A 21,417-nucleotide genomic window follows, 5' to 3' on the forward strand; every position below is an offset into this window, starting at 1 on the left:
CAGATTGCGCACAGATGTGGCGATAAAGCTATTGCATTAACGCGACTATGCCACCTTTCTCCAAACTATGTTCTAGCACTCCTGGCAGCAGATGGAGGTGTTTGGGTTAACGTCCTATGAAAGCGTGCAGTATGACTATAACACCGCTACGCTAGCTGTCTCGATGCCCTCCATAACAGAGAGCTGAACACTGTCGCGTACAACGATCGAGGCGGTAGCAATCGGCACCCTTGAACGCTCCGATATTCTTCGGCTACTAAAGTGTGCAGTAGGTTTAAAGCGGCGCTACGCCACACACGCAGGCTTTTTATCAGTGATATCATACTGGCGCACTTTTTGATGGTCGCCACATCGCCTTCGTTCTTTGCCAATGGTTACCAGAAAGGTCGGAATAATTAATCGGCCGATTCCGTACTGTTACAGCAGCAAATGCAGCAGCGCAAGTGCACAAGATGGTGACCATCATTGTCAACATTACTTTCGGTCCCAATACCACCTTATGACGCAGCAATGGCATGAATTAAACAAGTCCCTTTTGGAGCCGTATGGCACGGTAATTTCCAGTTGGCACAATTGGTGCAGGTTTCCCACCACTGATACACACTTATGGTATGCAAGAAATAAGATCTTACTTGTTTTTCTTGCCATAGTCGGCCAGAATGAGGTCCTTCAGCTGTACTTCTACTTTGATCCACTCGTCGTCGGTCAGAGTGGGCCAGATGTGGTGTGGCTCGGTTATGGTGGTTTTGTCCGGCTTGAGGATCACCTTGGTGCGCTCATTGTTGACGTGGAGGGCTCGCAGGATGAGGATGAGACGTGAGAATGCTGTGTAAGAGGAGATAGTCTTGAGCCAATCGTCATAGAGGTTGAAAAGCACCATCTGTGGCTCGGTGGCCTTCAAGATCAGGTCGCCAAACTTCTCAACTTTGAGGCATGCCTGGAAAGGAAGCTGCAGTTCACTGCCTTTGATGACAATGTTGGGGAAGTCCAACAGGTGCACTTCCAGAGGGTCTAGCATGCCTTTGCGAGTGACAATGATCTGCTTGGGCTGCTCTTCTACTGGCAGTGACCGAATCAGGGCAGCCACTTCTTCCGCAGTCTTCCATTTGGCCAGCTGCATTAGAAAGGGACAAATAACTTCTTTAAAAAATCAGCATTCTGAGAGCAATGAAATCCATGTCTACTTCATTAGCTATATAAATTCACATAAACATGTACTGCGGAAAGTTTACCCCCCCCCCCCCCCACAAAAAAAAGGTGTTAACAAAAAATTTTGAGAGAGCAAAATTTGAAAGTAAATTTGTGGGGATATTTTCTAGAAACAGCTCATATAGACTAAAGCATATCTTCAAGAGTATGCCATGACAAGGGGGTGGGAAGCAAATTATTTTCATTTCGGTGTTACTTTCGTTCCACAGCAAAAATTTCTATTCCATTTTGGTTTTTAAAAGGGCTCTGTAACACCTTTCCAAATACAAAGAGCTTATTGCTTCACGAATTCACCGCCGCAAAAATGTTTAAGTACGTTTTGTATGAGCGAAGTCACAAAAGTTTGTCGCATCCTGTATTCGCATTCTCTCTTCTCTCGTCCTGACGAAAGCGCTGGAAGCTAAACAAGGAGGGATAACACGGGCAAAAAAAAAAAAAAAAAACGTCATGCGCACCTATGACCTTGAGGAATTCTTCTTTTCTTTTTCTTTAAATACGCGGCTTTTTCAGTGCAATCAAGTGCACACGCATGGACAAGTTGTGACCTCTCGTGGAAATCCCGTAGCGATGAAACGCGCCATGTTGCCATGATTACCCTAATTCCTTGAGTGAAACGCGACCATTATTATGAAGCTAGAGATGACTTTTCAGTGCCAGGGGAAAAAAAAAAAGAACATGACTGTAATGCGAGTAAAGCCAGGGAAAAAAAGTACCTTTATTTGCTGCAAATACCAGTGGCAAAGACATTCCAGTTTCTAAATATAAGATGAGTTTTGTTCATTCATCGCCATCATCGCTGGTGGTCTTTTTTTTTTTTGTCACTTTTTTCCTTCTAGATAAGGTCATCCTTCGTGCCATCCATACAGTTCGATATACAGCACTTACTAAACGCACAAACTATCATGTCGTGCAGCCCGTCGTACCAAGTGGCGTAACAAACTCCACTAGCTTCACTTCACAACCTGCTGGCACCTTCTGCCTTATCGATGTTGTTTGCCAGAGGAAAAATCCATTTCCTCGCATAAACTTTTGTGCCCATCCACGTGAAGCCTTAAAGTTCTCCTGTGGGATTCCCATCTCTCGAGCTACGTCTTGGGCTTTCCGCTGAATCAGCTCAATGTTGATTCCCAATAGGCGATTTCACTGCAAAAATCACATGATCCGCCACTTTTTTTTTTTTTTTCGAGTTCTGTGTGACAGCCACAACGAGGTCCACGGAAGCTTTTTCAGCCGGCCTCACTCTTGAAGCACTTCACGCTGGAGCCTCCACCCACGGATAGTAGATTCCGCCACATCTAGCCGTTGAGCCGCGGCTGAGTTCTAGATTTCCTCAGCCATGGGCATTGCACTTCTCTTAAAACCGGGCATTGTATTGAGCTTGTCGCACTGCCATTGCTCGGGCCGAAGTCGCGAAAGCACAAAGAAAATGAACAGCCCGCAAAACAAGTCGCGAACAATAGAATTGGATTCGATTCAATGTTGCCAGTGTACATATGTTGCCAGCACAAAGTTGAAAAATCACTAGATTTGTCATAGCCATTTTAAGGAACCAGTAGGGCGGTAGAGCTAAGGCACAATTTGAGATGCTTAGAATATAACACGGAACCCCAAATCATTTCAGAGAGATTTTGAAAAAAATTCTGGTTAGGTTCGAGTGAATACAGTTAGAGGACGTAAGGTGCGTGCCGGGCGCTAGAATGCGGCCTCGGTGCGTGAGACTTAATGGTGCGCATGTGCACCACGTTCACGTTCGAGATTGAACACAGAAAGGCTCATCGCACAGAACCCAAACCGTGATGGAAAATCTCAGAGGATGAGCTGTCACTGTGCTGTGAAGCTTCGAACTGCAAAGATCAGGAAGGTCAGCGTTGCTGCAGCGATGGAAGAAGTAGAGCCACCTGGTTTTGAAGGATGTCAGGGTAAGAGGCTCGGAAAGAGGCCATTGACATCGAAGGTGCCAAGTAAGGCTGCCCGGGCTTGCCATGACTTTTCACAGCAGTTTCTGGGGGAACTACAGCTCTTCCACTTTGAGCCATAACGGTTCCGGTCCACACCAGTCATCGGAGTCCGTCATAAATGAGGCCATTGAAGAGTTAGGTTTAACCAAACGGGCCGAAGATGACGAATAACACGAGGACATTGGCAATGAAGGCAGGCGAATCGATCAGTAATGGGACTACAGTCGCAGACCAATATATCGAACACTGATAATTCGGACAGCTCGGTAATCTGGATTGCTGCGCGACACCGCCTTGTGTCCCCATAGAAGTAATGTGTAAAGACGACCAATCTTTCGGACAGTCGCCAATTTTACATTCGATAATCCGGACCTTGTACGAGAGTGTCGCGCACGCTGAATCGGCCACCATTATCTTCTGCGGTACCCAGACAATACAAAGTATGGGCTCAGAGATCTAAAACTACATAATCAAAACCAACACTATTGATCTAAGAGGCTATATGTTGATCGTGACTTCATGCCTCGGAAATTTTCTATTTGAAATGTTGATCTGAGAGGCAATGCACAACTGTGGGCTCGCATCGTCATCGCGACCAGCCTGTTCCAGTTTTGGTACGTCCGTGTAGCGAGTCATTTCGTCATTCGTGTCAGCCGTGCCATACAGAATTCTGCCGCGTTCTGCTCGTTCCTTTTTGATTTTTAGACTTTGCCGCGCTCTGCTTGCTCCGCTGTCTCAAGATTACTATCTGCGTGAAATGGCACCAACGGTGCCCTCACAGCCGATGGCGACATCGAAGCGCGGCAAATACACAACACTAACTGATGGCGAAGAAGGCAGTCATCATTCAACAAGTGCAATGTGGTCGCCCGAGAATTCGTCTCAACGCAAACCGTATCAGATTACATAAAAAAATGAGGACAAAATTTTGGGCACAACAAAAAAAAATCATGCGGAAATGAACAGAAGAGGGTGCGGGAAGGTTTTCATCCGCAGTTGTAAGAAATGTTGAGCATCTGGCTTAACGCTACCGTCGCTAGACGTGATCCCATATTCGGCCACCTCGGCTCTTCGACTTGGCATCAATAGATTCAAATTCAGCGATGGCTGGCGGTACAACCTCGCTTTCAAAAAAATGTGCGGTGAAAGTGGTGTCGTGGATAATGCACTGGTAGCGAACTACCGTGGTGAGAAGTTGGTGGAGCTGCTTAGGCGCTATTCAGCGGATGATACGTTCAACCTTGATGAAACCGGGCTTTTTTATAAGCTACTGCCAGAGAATACGCTTGCCCGTTCTGGAGAACCGTGCCACGAAAAGAAACTGAGCAAGGAACGGATCACTGTTGTCGGCAGCAACGCTTCCGGCTCGAAAAAGCTCCCGCTGTTGGTCATAGGGAAATCGAAAAACCCTCGATATTTCAAGGGGGAAAAAAAACTTGCCTGTATGGTACAAAGCCAGCACCAAGGCGTGGGTCACGCAAAAGCTGTTTGAAGAGTACGTCTGCAAATTAGACCGAAAGTTTGAGCTGCAAAAGCACAAGGTCCTCTTGTTTGTAGATAACCACACTGCTCATGTGCCGATCAGTCCTTTGAAAGCAATCGAACTCGAGTACCTGCCGCTGAATACGACCAGCATTTTGCAGCCTATGGATCAAGGGATTATAAAGAATTTGAAAGTGCTCTATTGTTCCCGCCTGCTGCAACGTGTCTTGCTGTGCTTAGAAAGTCAGATGAAATACAAAGTAGGCTTGATGTCCGCCGTGAGCATACTGCTGATGCCTGGATTGCCATGTCGGCAGACACAATCAGCAACAGCTTCTGGCAAGCTGGATTCACGTTACGTGATGAATCCAACACTGCAATTGAAGAGCCGGACCTGCCGCCCAGCACACGAGCTCAGATATGGACATAACTGATGACTTGCGAGGCTGCGGTATCCCGATTCCTGACACTGTCAAGTTTGAAGACTTCGCAAAGGTCGACAGTGCGGTGTCGTCGTGTGCTGAATTGAACGACGACGAAATAATTGTCCAGGTTGTGCAGTCGCAAAACAGCGATTCTGACACCTATGACAATGACGCGCCGCTGCGTGCTTCGAAGCCGTCGCATGCGAACCTGTCTCGAGCCTTCGCTGTTCTTTTGTCCTCGTAGAGCAATCATGCCACACTGGCGGAGATAGGAGCAGATTTGGTTGTGCGAAAACGCAAGTGCGTGCAGCAACGCATTGACAACTTTTTTCATTCCCAGGGACACTGAAGTGTGAATAAAATTATTTTTTTCTGACGCGTTCGCTATTTGGGACATTCGGTAATTCGGACTTATGTACTTTCCCAGTGGAGTCCGAATTATCGGTTGACGATTGTACTGCGTCGTAGTTCTGAGGGTGGTATCTGAATAGTTAGAACGGTTCACTATTGCAGGAGCGCATGAGAATAGCCATAGAAAGGTCATTTTGCCAAGAAATATTAGGGCTTAGGACCGAACTTGACTAGCATTAGTATTAATTCCTGTTTCGTGGCATAGCCAGGTATTGTGTGCATGCTTCCTTTTTGAGACAAGATTGAGTATTAGATAATGGTTTGCCATTTTTCGCAATATTAAAACGTGTTCAAAGGGCTACTGCCAACTCGTGTCCTTCTCTCAATCCAATCCTTCGCGAGTGCTCCCAAGATAAACTGTGACATGTTCAAACCCACCAATGGCTGATAGAACAACTGTACGAGTGATTTTAAAGCTTTTTGTGCCATTTGTCAAGAGAAGAAAAAGCAATTATTACCCGAGTTTGAGAATTTATTGTGAATTCCAGGCCGTGTGCTGCACTATAATATTTGGCTCGCATGTTCTCGGAAGCCTGTACTACCGATCGGCAGCATTTTCTGACTCGGCTCAAAAAGTGTTCCAGGCCCCGTTAAAACAACACTCTTCCTTCAGGCAGAAGTGTGAAGCTACCTTAATGCTTTTTTTTTCCCTTCAGGACTAGCCAGACATCAATTCAAATCGTTAATTCCATATCAAACACGAATGCTTTCCATTTTCCTTTCCTGCCCCCTCCACAATATTATTGAACGCAGTGTACTGCCATTATCACTAGTAAACTCCTCCGACTCAATTGAGCTTATTGAATTTTGATATGTTCACTCTGAAGTTATGCTGCATATGTTTTTATCCTTTCAGAATAGTGTTTTCAGTTGTAATTTTACCCCTCCCCCCCTCCGTCCCCGCCTAGGCAACATGGGCCTGCAGTACATTCTATACATAATGTATTTACTGCCGTAATGAACCCACTTGCATATTCAATCAACCCCCACCTTGGAAAGAAAAAAACAATCTCTTCTTTAAATGCATCTGTTCATTTCATTTCGGTGTGACAGCCAGTGCTGCTGACAATCGAAACAACGTTAAATCTTACAATTATATCGCTTAGCAGCTAATCGAATCTGTACATGCTGTAGAGCTGTGGGGTAGATTAGGTGGGATGACCAGGATCAGGCGGGTGATGAAAGCATTTCTTCCAGGAAGGAAACTTGGAAATAGTGATCTATTCTCAGTTAAAGAAGTCGTTCGTTTACTCGTCCTCGTTCCGGCGCCCACCATTTCGGCTTTCTCGGGCCCCTCTCGTCCCTCTTCGACCTCCTTTTCACCTGCCGTTCCCCGCCTTTCTCCCTCTCCCTCGGCACTTCTGCCATTTCACAAAAGGCCAGGGTGGCTCACAGATATAGGGCGATCAAGGGGTGTGAATCGTCAACACGAAGCCCTACTCTTTCTCGGCTCGAAGTGCACGAGTGCTTAGTCCTGCTAAGTCGACCCATCCACTAGCCTTCCGTTTGGTCTCTTGCGACACTAAGGTCAGCTTCTAGTAACAGCCTCTGCATTTGGCGGGACCGAGTTGTGGCGCCAGCACGCCCGTCGCAAACCCGTCACTGGCAGCGATATGCAACAATGCGAGGAAAACGTGGCATGCGCTTCCAGCTCTAATGCCATAGCCCCGTTTGCTGACTACGAAGTTCATATTTACCGCAAAGCGTTGGCAGCTATGGCAACTCATTTTTGCCTTGAAGCTGTGTCGTCTCGCCGATAGGTATCCACTGCAGTCAGCGGACCGATGGGCGCGAGGCCTTATTACTTTATTTGGTCGATCGCATTTTGCAAGTGCCCTGACCTAATTGGAATATAACTGCGAAAATTTTGAGGCTGGTCGGTCATTTTGGCTCAGCTCGGCACAACAATAGGGCATTATATCAAACTGGCACAACTGGTTCAGCTGTAGCATTCCTGTGTTTGTGATAGTGAAGTTCGTTGGATACCTGCTGTGCCGGCACTGCTGCGCAAGGCACAATCGGTAAACCAGCTACCCGGCCAGTTTTAAACTTAAGGTTGGTCGAGCACGTGCTGGAGCATGGGAATCGAGCGGCTGGATGGCGTTTCAGTGCTGATCCATGCCCGATCGTTACGGGAAAAAACAAGAAGAGCTTCGAGCTACAAAAAAGGTGCCTTGCACATTCTGCAGGCCAAAACAAGAACAATTTCCCCCTTGTGGAAAGCGAATTTCTCTGACAGGTTTAGTGGTTCCGTAGTCTGGTCAATGAATTGAAGGCTAGCAGCACTTGGACAGAAGGTTTCTTACTACCGTCCAGTGAAATTGTTGCTGTTATAAGTCCCGTGACTTTTTCTTCCTATGTAATGAACACCCCCCCAAAATTGGTGTCACCTTTCCTGAAAAAAAAAAAAGAAATGGATTCATTATATGAGTAGATACGGTATCAATAAGTAAAATTAAATAAAAGCAGCGATTTCATTCGTACAGTTGTGTACCTTGACAGTGGACTTGAGGCTGTTCACAGAATAGTAACCCACCTCAACAAAATTGTAAGTTTTCTGCCACGTACGGCGCTGTAATGTTTGGCTCACATGTTCACAGAAGCCTCGATTACTGAAGGGCGGCCATTTCACACAAATGGTTATGCAGGGCCCTATTATCATGACCTGCCACTCCTTTTATATATAAAAAAAAACAAAGCCTACTTGCCTGTCCCAAGCGTTTCTGGCCAGCCCAGACTGAAGTATGAATGATCTTTAAGAACAGTTGTCCAGTTCGTGGGTTGAAGATGAAGATAGCACCATTGATGGGCTTGGTTGTAAGGTTTCCCTCAAAGGTCTGTCAAAAGAAAGGTTGCTGCATCAGTGAGCCCTGTCTCACTTTCATTATTGCAACATACCTAAAGAATATGGCAAAAATAGTAACACGTTCATTTACCCCGAGATGACCCTGACCAGACGAAATCTCGCTAGAACTTGTTTAAGCTTCTTACACATTATATTCTAAAAGAGACTGACCTAAACAATTTTCAAGGTCTGCAACAGCGCTAGTAAAAAATATATTACTTATGTGAGAGTGATAAAGCAACGATGTAACTTTCTCATTCACAGCAAATCACTCAAATTGGAAAATTGAAAAATAAGACTTTTTACATCAATACTGATTAGAGTGTTTCAATGTGCAAACATTACAAGAGAATATCTAATGAAGAATCCTCAAGTAGGCCAGATACCTTGTGGATGGTAACACGGTAGACGTTGGTGTCGTCCACAAACCAGATTATCTGGTTCGAGAAGAGTTCACCATAGTTCTGAGAGCTGAGATAAGGCTCAGTCGGCTCAGAGGAGTACAGCTGGAGGCCCTTTCGAATGCGCTCACGCAGCACATACAATGCTGGGTTGGCCTTCATGATCTTGGCCATGGCCTGCTGGATGAGTGGCTTGCAGCCCGGGAACCAATTGCCATATGCGCTGAAACACATAACCTTTAGTGCTCAGACAGCTACGAGCAAAGTAGCTCATTCACTTGCTTTACTTTTTTTTTTTGAAACACAATTCTTGATAACTTCACAAGTTGATTTAAGAAATATTTTATCACCTAAACACCTCGAGCAATAATTTTTACCAAAAAACCCAATCTCCGAAAGTGCAAAGAGCAAAATTATCACGTGCGGCATCATATTTATTTATTTAATATTTATTTATTACATACTGCTGACCTGTTTACCAGGTCTTGAGCAGGAATAGGCATACAGAAATGTTTACTACAAAAAACATAATTGACATCACACAGCATACTGACAGTGAGTACAATTCAACATTTTTGTATTAATTTACAAAAACTAAAGAAAAACATTACAACAATGGCATAGCTTTGCTGACTGAAACGTACTTAAAAAAAAAATGGAAGCATTGCGTAACTCTGGGCTGCATGACAGTACAAGAAAACTGTTAGTGGTTATTGAGAGCATGTAGAAATAAATCAACTGTTGGACACTGTACAGCATCGGGTGATAGGCAATTCCACTCACGGGTAGTTCTTGAAAAAAAAATGAATACCTGAATGTGTCTGTGCGGTTTACGTAATCTAAAACTTTCTTTGAATGATGTGAGCGCACAGCATATTCACTTATTTGTCTAATGTGCATTGTTTTGTTGACACCAATTTTGTTGTGGAAAATGAAGTAAAAAAGCTTCAGCCTCTCCATTCTTCTTCTCTCCTGTAGTTTTTCGAGATCCGCTTTAATTAGTACAAGTGAAGGGGAAGCACGCCAACTATAACAAGTAAAAACAAATCGGACAGATTTTCTTTGGACCATTTCTAATTTTTTAATATTGGACTCAGTAAAGGGATCCCACACTGCGCCGAAACGGTGCAGGGTGTACAGAGAACTGCATAGATTTCGCGTTTCTGACAAGTGCATCTGCAAAATCACGCGAAATCAAGCCAACGCACCTTCACCCTTTGTTCAATCGACTTCGTAAGCGAAGCGTGACATGCGCTTTGTACCGCTGCTCGCGTGATTGTTCTGCAAACGTAGTGAATCGAGAACGTAAAGGTGCCAAATGGGCACCGACTCCAGCAAACACTCGTCTCAACAATGCACTTTTAGCCGCCACCTTCTTGTCCTAAGCTTACTTTTTACCGCTTCAAAAAACTCGTTGTGAGGATGGTTTCAGACAAGTCTTCGAGCATCTCAATCACGTCGAAAAACTATCAGCACAAAGCACTAACACGAGGCGTCGAGAAACGTGCAATAGCGGTCAGCCACGACACAAAACGCACAAGAAAAAATATTATAAAAAATATTACGCATTGGTCATGTTAGCCAACAAGAAATGTGGAACGGCGCTCTTAAAAAGCACGTCGGCCATTTCAGCCAATAGGAGACTCGGTACAGTGCACTCGAAATGCACGCCGGATAAGAGCCAATCAGCAACCCAGGAAAAGCCTTTTTAGAAAACCAGGATTACACACAAAGGAAACAGCTTTGAATCCATCTCAAGATGGCGGCGTTTAGCCAACAGGCGCGGGCGTTAAGTTCGAACAAATTTCTTTCTTCTGGGGGCATTTTTTTACTGCTGCTGGAATGCTTTGAAGGCCCATTTTATTACATTTTCTGACCGAATTCAGCATTATTATTTGAGAGTAGGTGCTCAGAAGTACAACTTCTCGAAAAATAAGTTGCGCAAAAAATCCATTTTTTTGGTCGTTTTTGATCGTTCTAAGACCCGTGTCCCCCCTTAAACAAGGCCAGTTCTCACAAGCCAGCATGAATACCCTTCTATGGTCAGAACATACCTGTGCAAGTTGTAGGCAAGGTCAATAGCAATCAGCACACCGGTGGGCGAAGGGTATATGCTCATGTTGTCAGTTGTGTAGTCCAGAAACTTGGCTCGGGCATAGCGTTCCACATCATGCGAGTCATAGTCACCCCAGCGCAGCTGCACATCAATCCAATACTTCTGTGTTGTTGTCCCATCCATGGTGTCCCTGTAGACCAGAACACAGTGCTATCAAAGTGTACTACAGTATAGACCACTTATTACGTAACCACTTCTAGTGCAGAATTAGTTATAATGCAGTCTTTTTCGACTCCCGATTACCTTCCCCTAGAAACCCATGCACACGCATACCGTTTATTGTGCAGTCCCCTAAGGTCAAAGGCCGGTTATAATGCGGTCGCCGGAAAAACAGTGTGACAAACGCAAGCGAATGTGCTGCGAGCACTTCTAGGGAGCAAGCGATAAGGTCGTTATGGAGGAGGAGGGGACGCGGTGTGAACGAACTAAGGACGGAGGGGAAAAAAGAAAAGGAAGAAAGACTGCGGCACGCTTCGTGGGCTCACCGAGTAAGGGAGCGGGGCAGTTGCCCTTGAAACCTTTGCATTGGTGCCGATGCAGCTATAGTGTACTAGAGTAGCTAACATGGCACCGGCTGCACGTGGCTCAAGATGGCATGTGCAATCTCTTCCTCAACGACTGTGTCTAGAATTTCTCCTGTCTGAAAAAGCGTAGTCATTAGCGAGCTTGCAACAGGTATCTTGTTAGGTAGCTTGTCCATAAATTTGAAAGCTTTTATAACTTTACAGTCCAAGGTTCGACCAAAACTTGTCAGGTAAGGGGGATTCATTGGCCTTGTCTGGAAAAAAAAAAAAAAGTTTATGGATGTTTCAGGCTCGCTAGCGGTCCCCTGTTCACAATGAAGAGCATGCAAGAGGGCATGACTATGGTTTCATGTAACATGTGTGAGAATTGAGGCTAGCACACTGCCATTGCGCAGGCTTTGTTGCCTGTTTCTGCCATTCTCATGTCTTAACATGACTCTCCCCTCCTCCATGGTCCGTCGGCACTGAGAGAGCGGGAGTGATGTCAGTCAAAGAGGCTTCTCCAGACAATGAAGGGTGAGCACACGTTTTCTTTCCGTCCATCGGCTCCTTTTGTTTGGAGCTCGCTCGGACTCGTCAACGGCACTTCTTGTGGCCGTATTACGCTAATCTTTACCTCTCGAAGCCAACGTGAGCGGAGTTTGCCCTCGCTCAAGCGACCGAACACTGCGGTCACAGATAATGAGACTACGCAGCATAGTCGTGAGGCCCGTTTCCATCTGTGGCGTGTCACCGTGAATCCATGTCGCCCATGGAGACGTGCTCGCGGCACCCTTTGCGTTGTACTTTTCGCCCGTAGCGTGGATAAGCCTCGTTTGCTTTCCCCAGCCCTTTGCAATTTACGCTGTACTACCTTTTACAGCGAAAGCTGTTATGAGATAACAACTCGAGTCACGTGCAGCTGTCTGCCGCCACCGCCGCCGCCGGTGTCTATAACCACATTGCACGAAATTGGAAAAAGATAGCACCAATGACACAGTAGGGCTAGAAACCAGATCCACTGAGTGCAAGCCCAGTATTCACTACTGAGCTACGCCGGTGCTTGTAACTTGTTGTCAACCTTGCCTTAAGCAGGCTTGACCTAGCACCGATGACACAGTGGGGCTCAAACATGGGTCCGCTGGGTGCCAGCCCAGTATTCTACCGCTGAGCTACACCGGTGCCTTTGACTTGTCGAACTTGCCTTAGGCAGGCATGACCTAGCACCAATGGCGCAGTGGGGCTCGAACCCGGGTTTGCTGGGGGCCAGCTTAGTATTCTACCACTGAGCTACACGGGTGCTTGTGAGCTACTGTTAAACTTGCCTTAGGGAGGCTTGATGTCTATAAAGCAATCGCGTTAATAAGACTTATAAAGCGTTTTAAAACAGCAATAGAACAACCAGTTGTCACACAATGCGAATAGCGTAACTAGTGGGCCATCCAATGCTTTAACCAATTACAAAAGCTCGTTCTTGTTCCCCTATTAACTGTGGCGCATACCCACTTCAGTCATAATTTCTCATCGTCGTCAGCCACTTCGTCATCGTCGTCAACCATAATTTCTCATCGTCGTCAACCAGATACGGGGCCGGAACCAGCGTGTGTCGCTGAGTCACCGGAGGACTCATATTTGCTGGACCATGACGGGCTCCTACTGAAGTATATAGCCACCGACGACAAATCCATCGATTCGTTTAAGGTGGTTATGCCCAAGAATATGAAAGCTGCACTATTGTGATACTCTCACAACAAACCCATGGCCAGTCACCTGAGTGGCTCGAAACTTTTCGAAAACTGAGCCGCAGTGTGACCTGGCCTGATATGAAGCGTGACATTTTTAGCTATTGCTGTTCTTGCCACGTCTTTCAAACAGTGAAATCAAGCGGTGGCAAGCCGTCCTGTCTAATGAAACCGATTGACAGTAAGCATCCATGGTAAGTCACCACCTGCGATCTAACGGGCCTGTTTCTCAGAAGTAAGCAGGGGTTCATTCACCTCATGGTAGCCATTGATCACTTTTGGAAGTGGCTGGAATTGTTCCCTCTTCTGAAGGTGACAGCGCGAGCGGTGCTTGAGCGTTTGCTCGGTTCGGCTTCCCGGAAAGACTCCTCATGGACAATGCTTCAAATTTCACCACTCTAGTGTTTGGTGTCACGTCCGGTTCCCTCGAAATTGATCACTGCACCACTTCACCCGACCATCCACAGTCAAATTTTATGGAGCGTGCCACTCGTACGCTCAAATTGATGTTGGCGGCCTTTGCCGAAAGTCAAAGGGACTGGGCAAACCATTTGAGTGAGCTCGAACTCCCTATTCGAACATCTGAGAGTCACTCAATTAGTTTCTCGCCCACCTTCTTAAAATTTAGAAAGAAGTCGGCAAATCCGGTGACCAGCGTCATTCAATGCCAGCTCGAGGACACGGAGACGCAGGCAGACTGCTCTGCTTATGCATTGATACATCGGGACAGGCTTCATCGAGCTTTCTGTAAAGCAAGTCAAAGTTTGGCAGTAGCCAGCACCCAGCAAAAGGCCCAATATGACCGCGAGCATCACTCCCTAGCTTTTTAAGTGGACGATCTTCTCCTGCAGCGTAGCTCCAATGCGAGTAAGGGGTTCTCAGCCTCACTCGCTCCTAAATGGCTTGGTCCGTACCGAGTGGAAAGCTTGGACTCCACTCACGTACTTTCTGAAAGATTCCCTTTCGGGAAAACTCAGCCATGCCCATACCGCAGACCTGCACGGTCTGACAAGCTCACACCAGCGCCCAGAAGCCACGTTCAGTTCGGCCTCCCTGATCCCTGAAAAGGCCTGGCAGTCCCAACGACGGATGTGGGAATTGAGGCTAGCCTGCCACCGTTGCGCGGGCTTTGTCACTGTTCCCATGTCCTAACATGGCCCTTCGGCGCTGGAGGAGCAGAAGTGACATTGACCCTCTCACCCAGATGTCGACCGTGGAGCTGCGCTTGAGTCTTTCGAGACGTCTTGCGCGTGTGTCAGGAGTCAGTCAGAGACCTCTCCAAACATCGAAGGGTGAGCAAATGTTTTCTTTTTGTCTGTCAACTACCATTGTTTGTAGCTCCCTCGGACTTGCGCCCACAGCGCCTTGCGCTCGTGGCGTTGAGCTTTGCACAAGCCTTGCAATTGCGGAAGCCTTGCGCAAGCGGTGTTAAGCTTTGCGTCCGTCGCGGGTGCCAACGCCTACCTTTTGTTGCCTTTTCCGAATGCTAGGCCGAAGAGCGGTGCGACGTCCTCATGCGTGGTCATACTACGCCAACCCATACCTCTCGAAGCCAGCGCAAAAAGAGTTTGCTTTCGCTTGAGCAACGGAGCCTTGCCGTCACAGATCGTGAGAGCACGAAACATAGCCACAAGGGCCTGTTTCACCCAGTTGCGTGTCATTGTGAATCCCCTTTGCCCACAGAGACGTGCTCGCGGCACCCTTTGCGCTGCACTTCTTGCCTGTGACGTAGATAAGCCTCATTTGTTTTCCCGCCACATTTTCTAATGCGCGCTGCACTGCATTTTTATGAAGTGTGTAAAGCGTTACTGTGTACTTGCCCCGCTGTGCTCGGCGCCTTGGCTGTCAGAGCGTGCATGTGCAGCGGCTTTAGTCACGCGAGGCAACGATGGACGTGAACCTGCGGCTCGCTAAGACCGACCCATGCTATTGGCCGTACTCCTTCGGAACACGCTGCACCCTAAGCATGTAAGTTGTTTTATACCCGGAAGTGTAGCTTAGTGTCATGACCAAGGCGGCAGGGACACGGCTGTAATTATGACTGCAATCTTCGTCCCCTGAAGCTTACTTACTTTGAGTCGGCTAAAAGGGAAGGCCGCGAGACATTCCACTTGTAAGTGGCAAAAAGCAGCACGTCCGCACAAGAGCTGTTCATCTTGTAAGATTTCCGTGGGTGGATTGTTTCTTTCTGTACGGTCTCAATTTCCAAGGCATCTAGCTCTTGGTCAAAGACCTGCGGGAAAGTGAAAAACATATCAAGAGGTTAATACACAGTTGAAATTAAACCTCAATGTAACAAACCCCAACATGGTGACGCACAGCTGGATGTTGCAAAACTAAAAAAAATTGCAATGTAAAGCTATAACAGTTCTATGCAGTTCTCGAATAAAAACTTCCCATACAGCTATTACGAGTTCACTTGAAGTGAGACTTTTTTTAGTTTTCCTAATGAAAAAGCAGGACAAAAGTAAGTTATTTTGCACAGTGAAGATAGGTGCATGATGTCCTTTATGGATCTCTAATGAGCGCTGCAACAAGCAGCACAATAGGAGGTTTATCAGGCAACGTTTCCTTTTATAAGTTTCCTTTCATAAATTTCTGCAGAGTGTATCAAAACTTCAATTGCGATTTTCTCAGCTCCACATTTTTTGCTTTTGCCAGCCTGACTAGCCTTACGGAACTTTTCATTGTGTCTTTGAGAACCAATTTTAATAAATTTTACACCGTTGTTGAACTTGCAACGAATCAAACTGTGGAACTATGCTATTTTTTATAGAAGTTTTTGCTAACAATAATGTGAGCTAATTGCACGTCAGAATTACGAAGCATCAACAAAATTGAACATTTTTATACGATGTATATCCGCATAAAAATAGATAGCATAGCTCCACATGGCAAATCTATGACCACAGCCGCATCTTAAACCAAACCAAAACATATTGAGCGAAAGTGCCTTAATGATATGTAAGAAATGGGCTAATTAGACTTCACTTATTTTCTCACAATCTTAGAACTAATTGAAGTTCATTAACATAATTACATATTCAAAAATTGGAGAAAGAAACATATATACACACCTACTTTCATTCAAACATCTCTAAAAATAAAAATCTTCACTTTCAAGACCAGTGTCTCCCCTTAATAACTACGGCCGAAAATTTAAGCCTTCCGTAAGAATGCTGTCGAATACATTCAGTAGGCATCAGCAGAACTGAGCTGTCCCACAATGCTGAGCGGAATCGAAATGATGGTAACACGGCGACGCTAACCCCCTTCTTTACGCAGAGTTTGGATATTGCGGACTTCAGTTTAAAAGGACTTGTTTTGCCAGATTATCACAGTCCAGTGTGACGAGAGTAGACTGTACACCGACCTGGCACAAGTCCATGACAATGCTCTCATGGATTTTCTGCCACAGGTGAGCTCGGAATATCTGGATGAGCGAGATCTTGAGCGTGGGGATTTTGCCATGCATGAAGATGCCAGTCAGGTCCAACTGCACCTGGAAGCCTACGTACACCTGCATAGCATCACAAGAAAAAGAATAATAATTAAACAACAGAAATACCTCCTGAACAGGAGAAAGAAAAAAATAAGGGGAAGGTGTACACAGTTTTAGAGCCCTAACTTTAAACTAGATGCAGATAACACGAAGTATTGCCAACCACAGTTAAATCTCAATATGAAGTGAAACCTAGTGAATATGTATCTCTTCACAACGCCCCATGGTTGCACACAAAACAGTATACTCGACAACTTTCTGTGGCCAAGCAGTCAATGATGATAGGTGGGGTTTAACGTCCCAAAACCATCCTATGTTCATGAGAGAGGCCTTAGTGGAAGGCTCCGGAAATTTCGACGACCTGGGGTTCTTTAACATGCACCCAAATCTGAGCACACGGGCCTACAACATTTTTGCCTCCATCGGAAATGCAGCCGCTGCAGCCGGGATTCGATCCCGCAACCTTGGTGTCAGCAGCCGAGTACGTTAGTCACTAGACCACCGCGGCGGGGTGGCCAAGCAGTCAAAGCTACAAAGCTGCACAGCACCATTTCGATAGGTTCAAAGTGTAACAGGAAGTAGTCCCACCAGAAAAAAATTTGCTGTGTGTAACCCAAGCATTTCAAAAATGTACAATTCTTCAATTTTGACCTCAGATTGACAATACCCCTAAATAATAAGCCAGATTTGAAAGAGCACTATTTCTTAAACTTTCTGGTTTTTTCCAGTGTTCTCCACTGGTTTCGCATAGATTCCCTGCGGCAAAAAAAAAACAACAAAAAAAATGTTTCTTCTCATTGCCAGCACCTTGCGTCTCCAGTTAGCTTGCCACTTAAATTGCTGCATAGCATTTTCAAGAAGCTTGAGAACGAAAGGCTGTCTAAACAAGCCAAACAGGTAGTCATTATGCACAGCAGTCAATAGCACACACGTCCCTCGAGATGTGTGCACTTAAAAGCCCCCTCACCAGGTTTGACAATTTTGATCTGACGAGCATAATGCATACACCGCGTGTTCATGGCATTGTTTGGCGAAATTCGCAACACTACGCGCCCCAGAAATCGCTTAAAGCTGAATGCCGCTTGCCCTTCTTTTAGCGTGCTAGCACCTGACAAGATGACGTACACAATGGTATTGCCCGACGCAGATGGTAGTGCTGTGACGTTGGTCCCTTACCTAGACGACTGTTCTCCGACGAAGCCAATCATAGCACGTGAGAAGGCAAAAATTGTTTGACTTGACATGTGTACTTTGTGCGATTTGTTACTTGAATAGGCAAATAAAAACTTGACACGAATAATAAGACACACAAAAATAATGCGTGCACCACTTTTGTTTTTTCCTCCCATGAACCGCAGCGATATGTAGGGCTAATGTGCCTCTGTTTCGCATACGTTCGTGTGCCCGCAGTGCTCTGTGGTTAAAGCATCGAGCAGACACCAACCCTAGAATGTCCTGGCGCATTCGAGCACTCATTACGCTCATTTTTTCCACAGCGTCCAAGTAAGCACGGCACTGGCTCACGACACCACCACTCTTGTGCCAGTGAAATATCACATTTTTTGTGCTCGGTAATAGGATGTAAGCCTGATGATTGGCAAGACTGTAGACCACAAAGTAACGCTGGTCAGCAAAACAACACCACTTGCGTGCTCGGGGGCTTGGGCTTGCTCGGACTTGTCATGCGCACGTGCACTGATGTACATATGACGTACTTCTCTCACTCTGATGCCAGAGAGGGAGGGAAGGAGTTTGGCTTGCGAAGGTTACGCAGGGTGAGCAGCAGGGATTTCGAACTCGCCTCTTCAAATCATCCTTTCACGCCACTTCAATATGTCGGTTTTCTCAGCTCGTAATGAACTGATTGAATAAATTGTGGCATAATGCTCTTCACTGGACACAAAATAATTGCCACCATCTAACTAAAATTTGTACTGGGGCCTGGTGAGGGGCCCTTCAATACAATCACAGCTTTACAGTGTGTGGAGATAGGTTCACTAACAGCTTACCCAACGAAGCGATTGGGAAGGGGCGCGACATACTCCGCTGCTGTTATGCACAAAGACGCAACGACCGGGTTCGTCGACTCTCTGACATGGCGCAGAAATGGCACTCGAGGCAGGTCGTCAGCGAACAGGGGTTTATTTACCCAAAATACAGTACAGTGCGACAATCACGAGCTTGCGGGCCAGCAATGAACTCTGCAAGACCGATCGAGTGAATGCTTGCCGGCAGGCGCTAGGGCTATCACACAAAGGAAGGCAGCGGAGAGCGCGTACGAAAAGCCACCTGCTAGAGCAATACCTCTACCTTTCGTGCTGGCCCGTGTGAATCTGCTCGGTGGCGGGCGAGTACCGGGCTAACGTGAGCTACCCGAAGAGGGCACTCACAGGCAGCCAATCAGGATCGGTGGAGCACTGTGACGTAAGCTATCGTGACGTAAGGGGATGGCGCATTGTACCGGGTCCCGCGCAACGGGTTGGGAGTCCTCGAGGCAGAGTAAGCTTCACCACTGAAGCGACGCGTCACAGCCCCTCGAAGCCCGCCTGTGCCCTGTTTAGCAACCGGTGGGCGGCCGGCCAGCACTGGTGATCAAACCCCACACCTCCCGTAGCTGCGGTGGAAGGCGCATTGTCCGACCAAGTTCAGACATGCTTCTCCTTGTGGGAAAACCGATGAATGGCTCGCACCAAACAAAAGGGCCTGGCAGCGAAACCACAGTGGCCATGTTCCCGGTACTCGCAAAAGCTAAGGTAACGAGGTGCCAAAGGGGATGGCACGCTTGATTCCCGCAAGTGATGTATGGGAAACTTGTCCCTAAAAGACCACACCTCTCTCCTCAATCATAAGCAAATTATTAGGCCTGATTCAAATGTGCTTCAAATATTTGGACGAATATTGCAGTTTTTGAATTCATTTCAATTCTAAAACTAAATTACTAAAAATTTCGAAGTATTCGAGATGAATGAATAAATGTATAATAGCCCGCATATGACCTCTGTAAAGGTGGTTTCACTGCAGAGGAGGGTGCTAAGCCATGAAACCAATTAAGCGTAATAGTCTGCATGTAACTCTCTGTAAAGGTGGTTTCACAGCATAATGGTGTGTTAAACCATGAAAACACCTCCCCCCCCCCCCCCCAAAAAAAAAAAAAATTTTTGACTTTCTTGAATGAAGCCCCATATCGAGGTTAAAAAACTTATTATCCACACATTGATTATAGATTTTAAAGTTTAAAAGGTTCTTATACAGGCTTATATGCCCAAAGTACAGTAAACTTAGAATGTTAGCTATTTTACATTTTATCACTAGCATTCTCCCAAAAGTCAAATCCTTCTGCTATTAGTTGTTCCCACTTTCTCTGAACAAAACAAAAAAGACATTTGTGCAGGTCTTCTTTCAATTTTTCAAAAAAATATTGTGCACATGAGTTAGGTCTTGACAAATGTTCCCTTTTTTTAAAAATCATGTGATATATAGTATTTCAATTTGATTTCAAATTATTTGACCAAAATCACTATTTGCTTCTAACCTAAAATTCACTATTCACACAAGCCTACAAATTATGCTTCAGCCACACCAGTTCTGCTATATTACCAAAGATGGTTAAAAAAATGCAATCGGATCTTGTCAACAAGACAAAGCCAAGATGGCACCAGTTGCTTGAATGGTGCGAGAATGCTGCTCTGAAGTTGAGCTTGTTTGAGCACTTGCTTGGCTGGTGCATCACCTGCCACTGTGCTCTGATATACACAATTTGAAGTACTTTTATGATGAATAAGGCACTAATAATTTCAGGAGTGTTCCTTTACTATACGTAGAGTCAAGTTATGCAGTATTATAAGTTTTGCACCTTCTTATTTTTTTAGTTACTTTTTTTTTTCATTTTCAAGGGCACACGTCTCCTGAGCATACAATTTCTCGCTGTCCCACAGCTCATCTTCATCATCATCAACCTGACTGCACCCACTGCAGGGCAAAGGCCTTTCACATGATCCGGCAACCAACCCAGTCTTGTCCTTTCTGTTGCCAGGTTATACCTGCGACCTTTTTAATCTCATCAACCCACCTAACCTTCTGTCCCCACTCGCATGTTTGCCTTCTCTGGGGATCCAGTCAGTTACCCTTAAAGGCCAGCTGCAACGAAATTTTACTAAGGCGGAAACGGCCATAAATACATAATATATATATATACGACAAGCTACAATTACGCCAGTGAAAAATCTTGCAGCCGCATATTTACAATTACACCAGTGAAAAATCTCGCAGCCGCATATTTAATTTATAATTGGTGCTATAATTGCCAGCAAGCAGACGACGCGGAGCTCTAGCAGTGTGCCCAGGCAAATAGCACAAAAGTGGATAAGACAATCACTACAGAACGTCGCTCCTTGTGAGCGATCCTCCCTGCTGCTGAATCGCTCTTTCCTGCGTTGAAACCGCTTTCAATGCAGCGCGTTTAAAACACGTCTGTGCGTTTGTGGAAGTGCCAAATTTTGTTGCAGTTAGACTTTAATAGACAGCGGTTATCCTGCCCACGTGCTACGTGCCTGGCCCACATCAATTTCTTATTCTTGATTTCAACTGCGATATCCTTAACACCCTTTTGTTCCCTGATGCAATCTGCTCTCTTTTTATTTACTACACTTCGAATGAAAAACTACACCTCCAATTCTTTCGTTACATTGAATTATATTGCCATATTTTGTTCAAGCAGACTATGCTGTAATGTAGCAATTAGCACAAATAACAACTTTGCATCAGTGAAACCCTTTGCGAATAAAGGTGTGCAAATACATGGGAGACAACAAGCAATGGACGTA

General features: G+C 45.8%; 1 protein-coding gene across 1 annotated transcript in view; it reads right to left on the reverse strand.

Annotated features, from left to right (window-relative positions):
* Prp8 (pre-mRNA processing factor 8) overlaps positions 1-21,417 on the reverse strand; it is a 218,037-nt gene that overhangs the window by 30,059 nt on the left and 166,561 nt on the right. Inside the window, exons 26-31 of the mRNA XM_037433717.2 lie at positions 16,466-16,612; positions 15,165-15,325; positions 10,786-10,977; positions 8,717-8,954; positions 8,194-8,322; positions 633-1,114 (exon numbers count right to left, since the gene is read on the reverse strand). Of these exons, the coding sequence (XP_037289614.1) occupies positions 633-1,114; positions 8,194-8,322; positions 8,717-8,954; positions 10,786-10,977; positions 15,165-15,325; positions 16,466-16,612 (1,349 nt within the window). The remainder of the gene's footprint in view (positions 1-632; positions 1,115-8,193; positions 8,323-8,716; positions 8,955-10,785; positions 10,978-15,164; positions 15,326-16,465; positions 16,613-21,417) is intronic.

Source organism: Rhipicephalus microplus, chromosome 3, assembly GCF_043290135.1.
Source record: "Rhipicephalus microplus isolate Deutch F79 chromosome 3, USDA_Rmic, whole genome shotgun sequence".
In the NCBI taxonomy this organism is placed as follows: domain Eukaryota; kingdom Metazoa; phylum Arthropoda; class Arachnida; order Ixodida; family Ixodidae; genus Rhipicephalus; species Rhipicephalus microplus.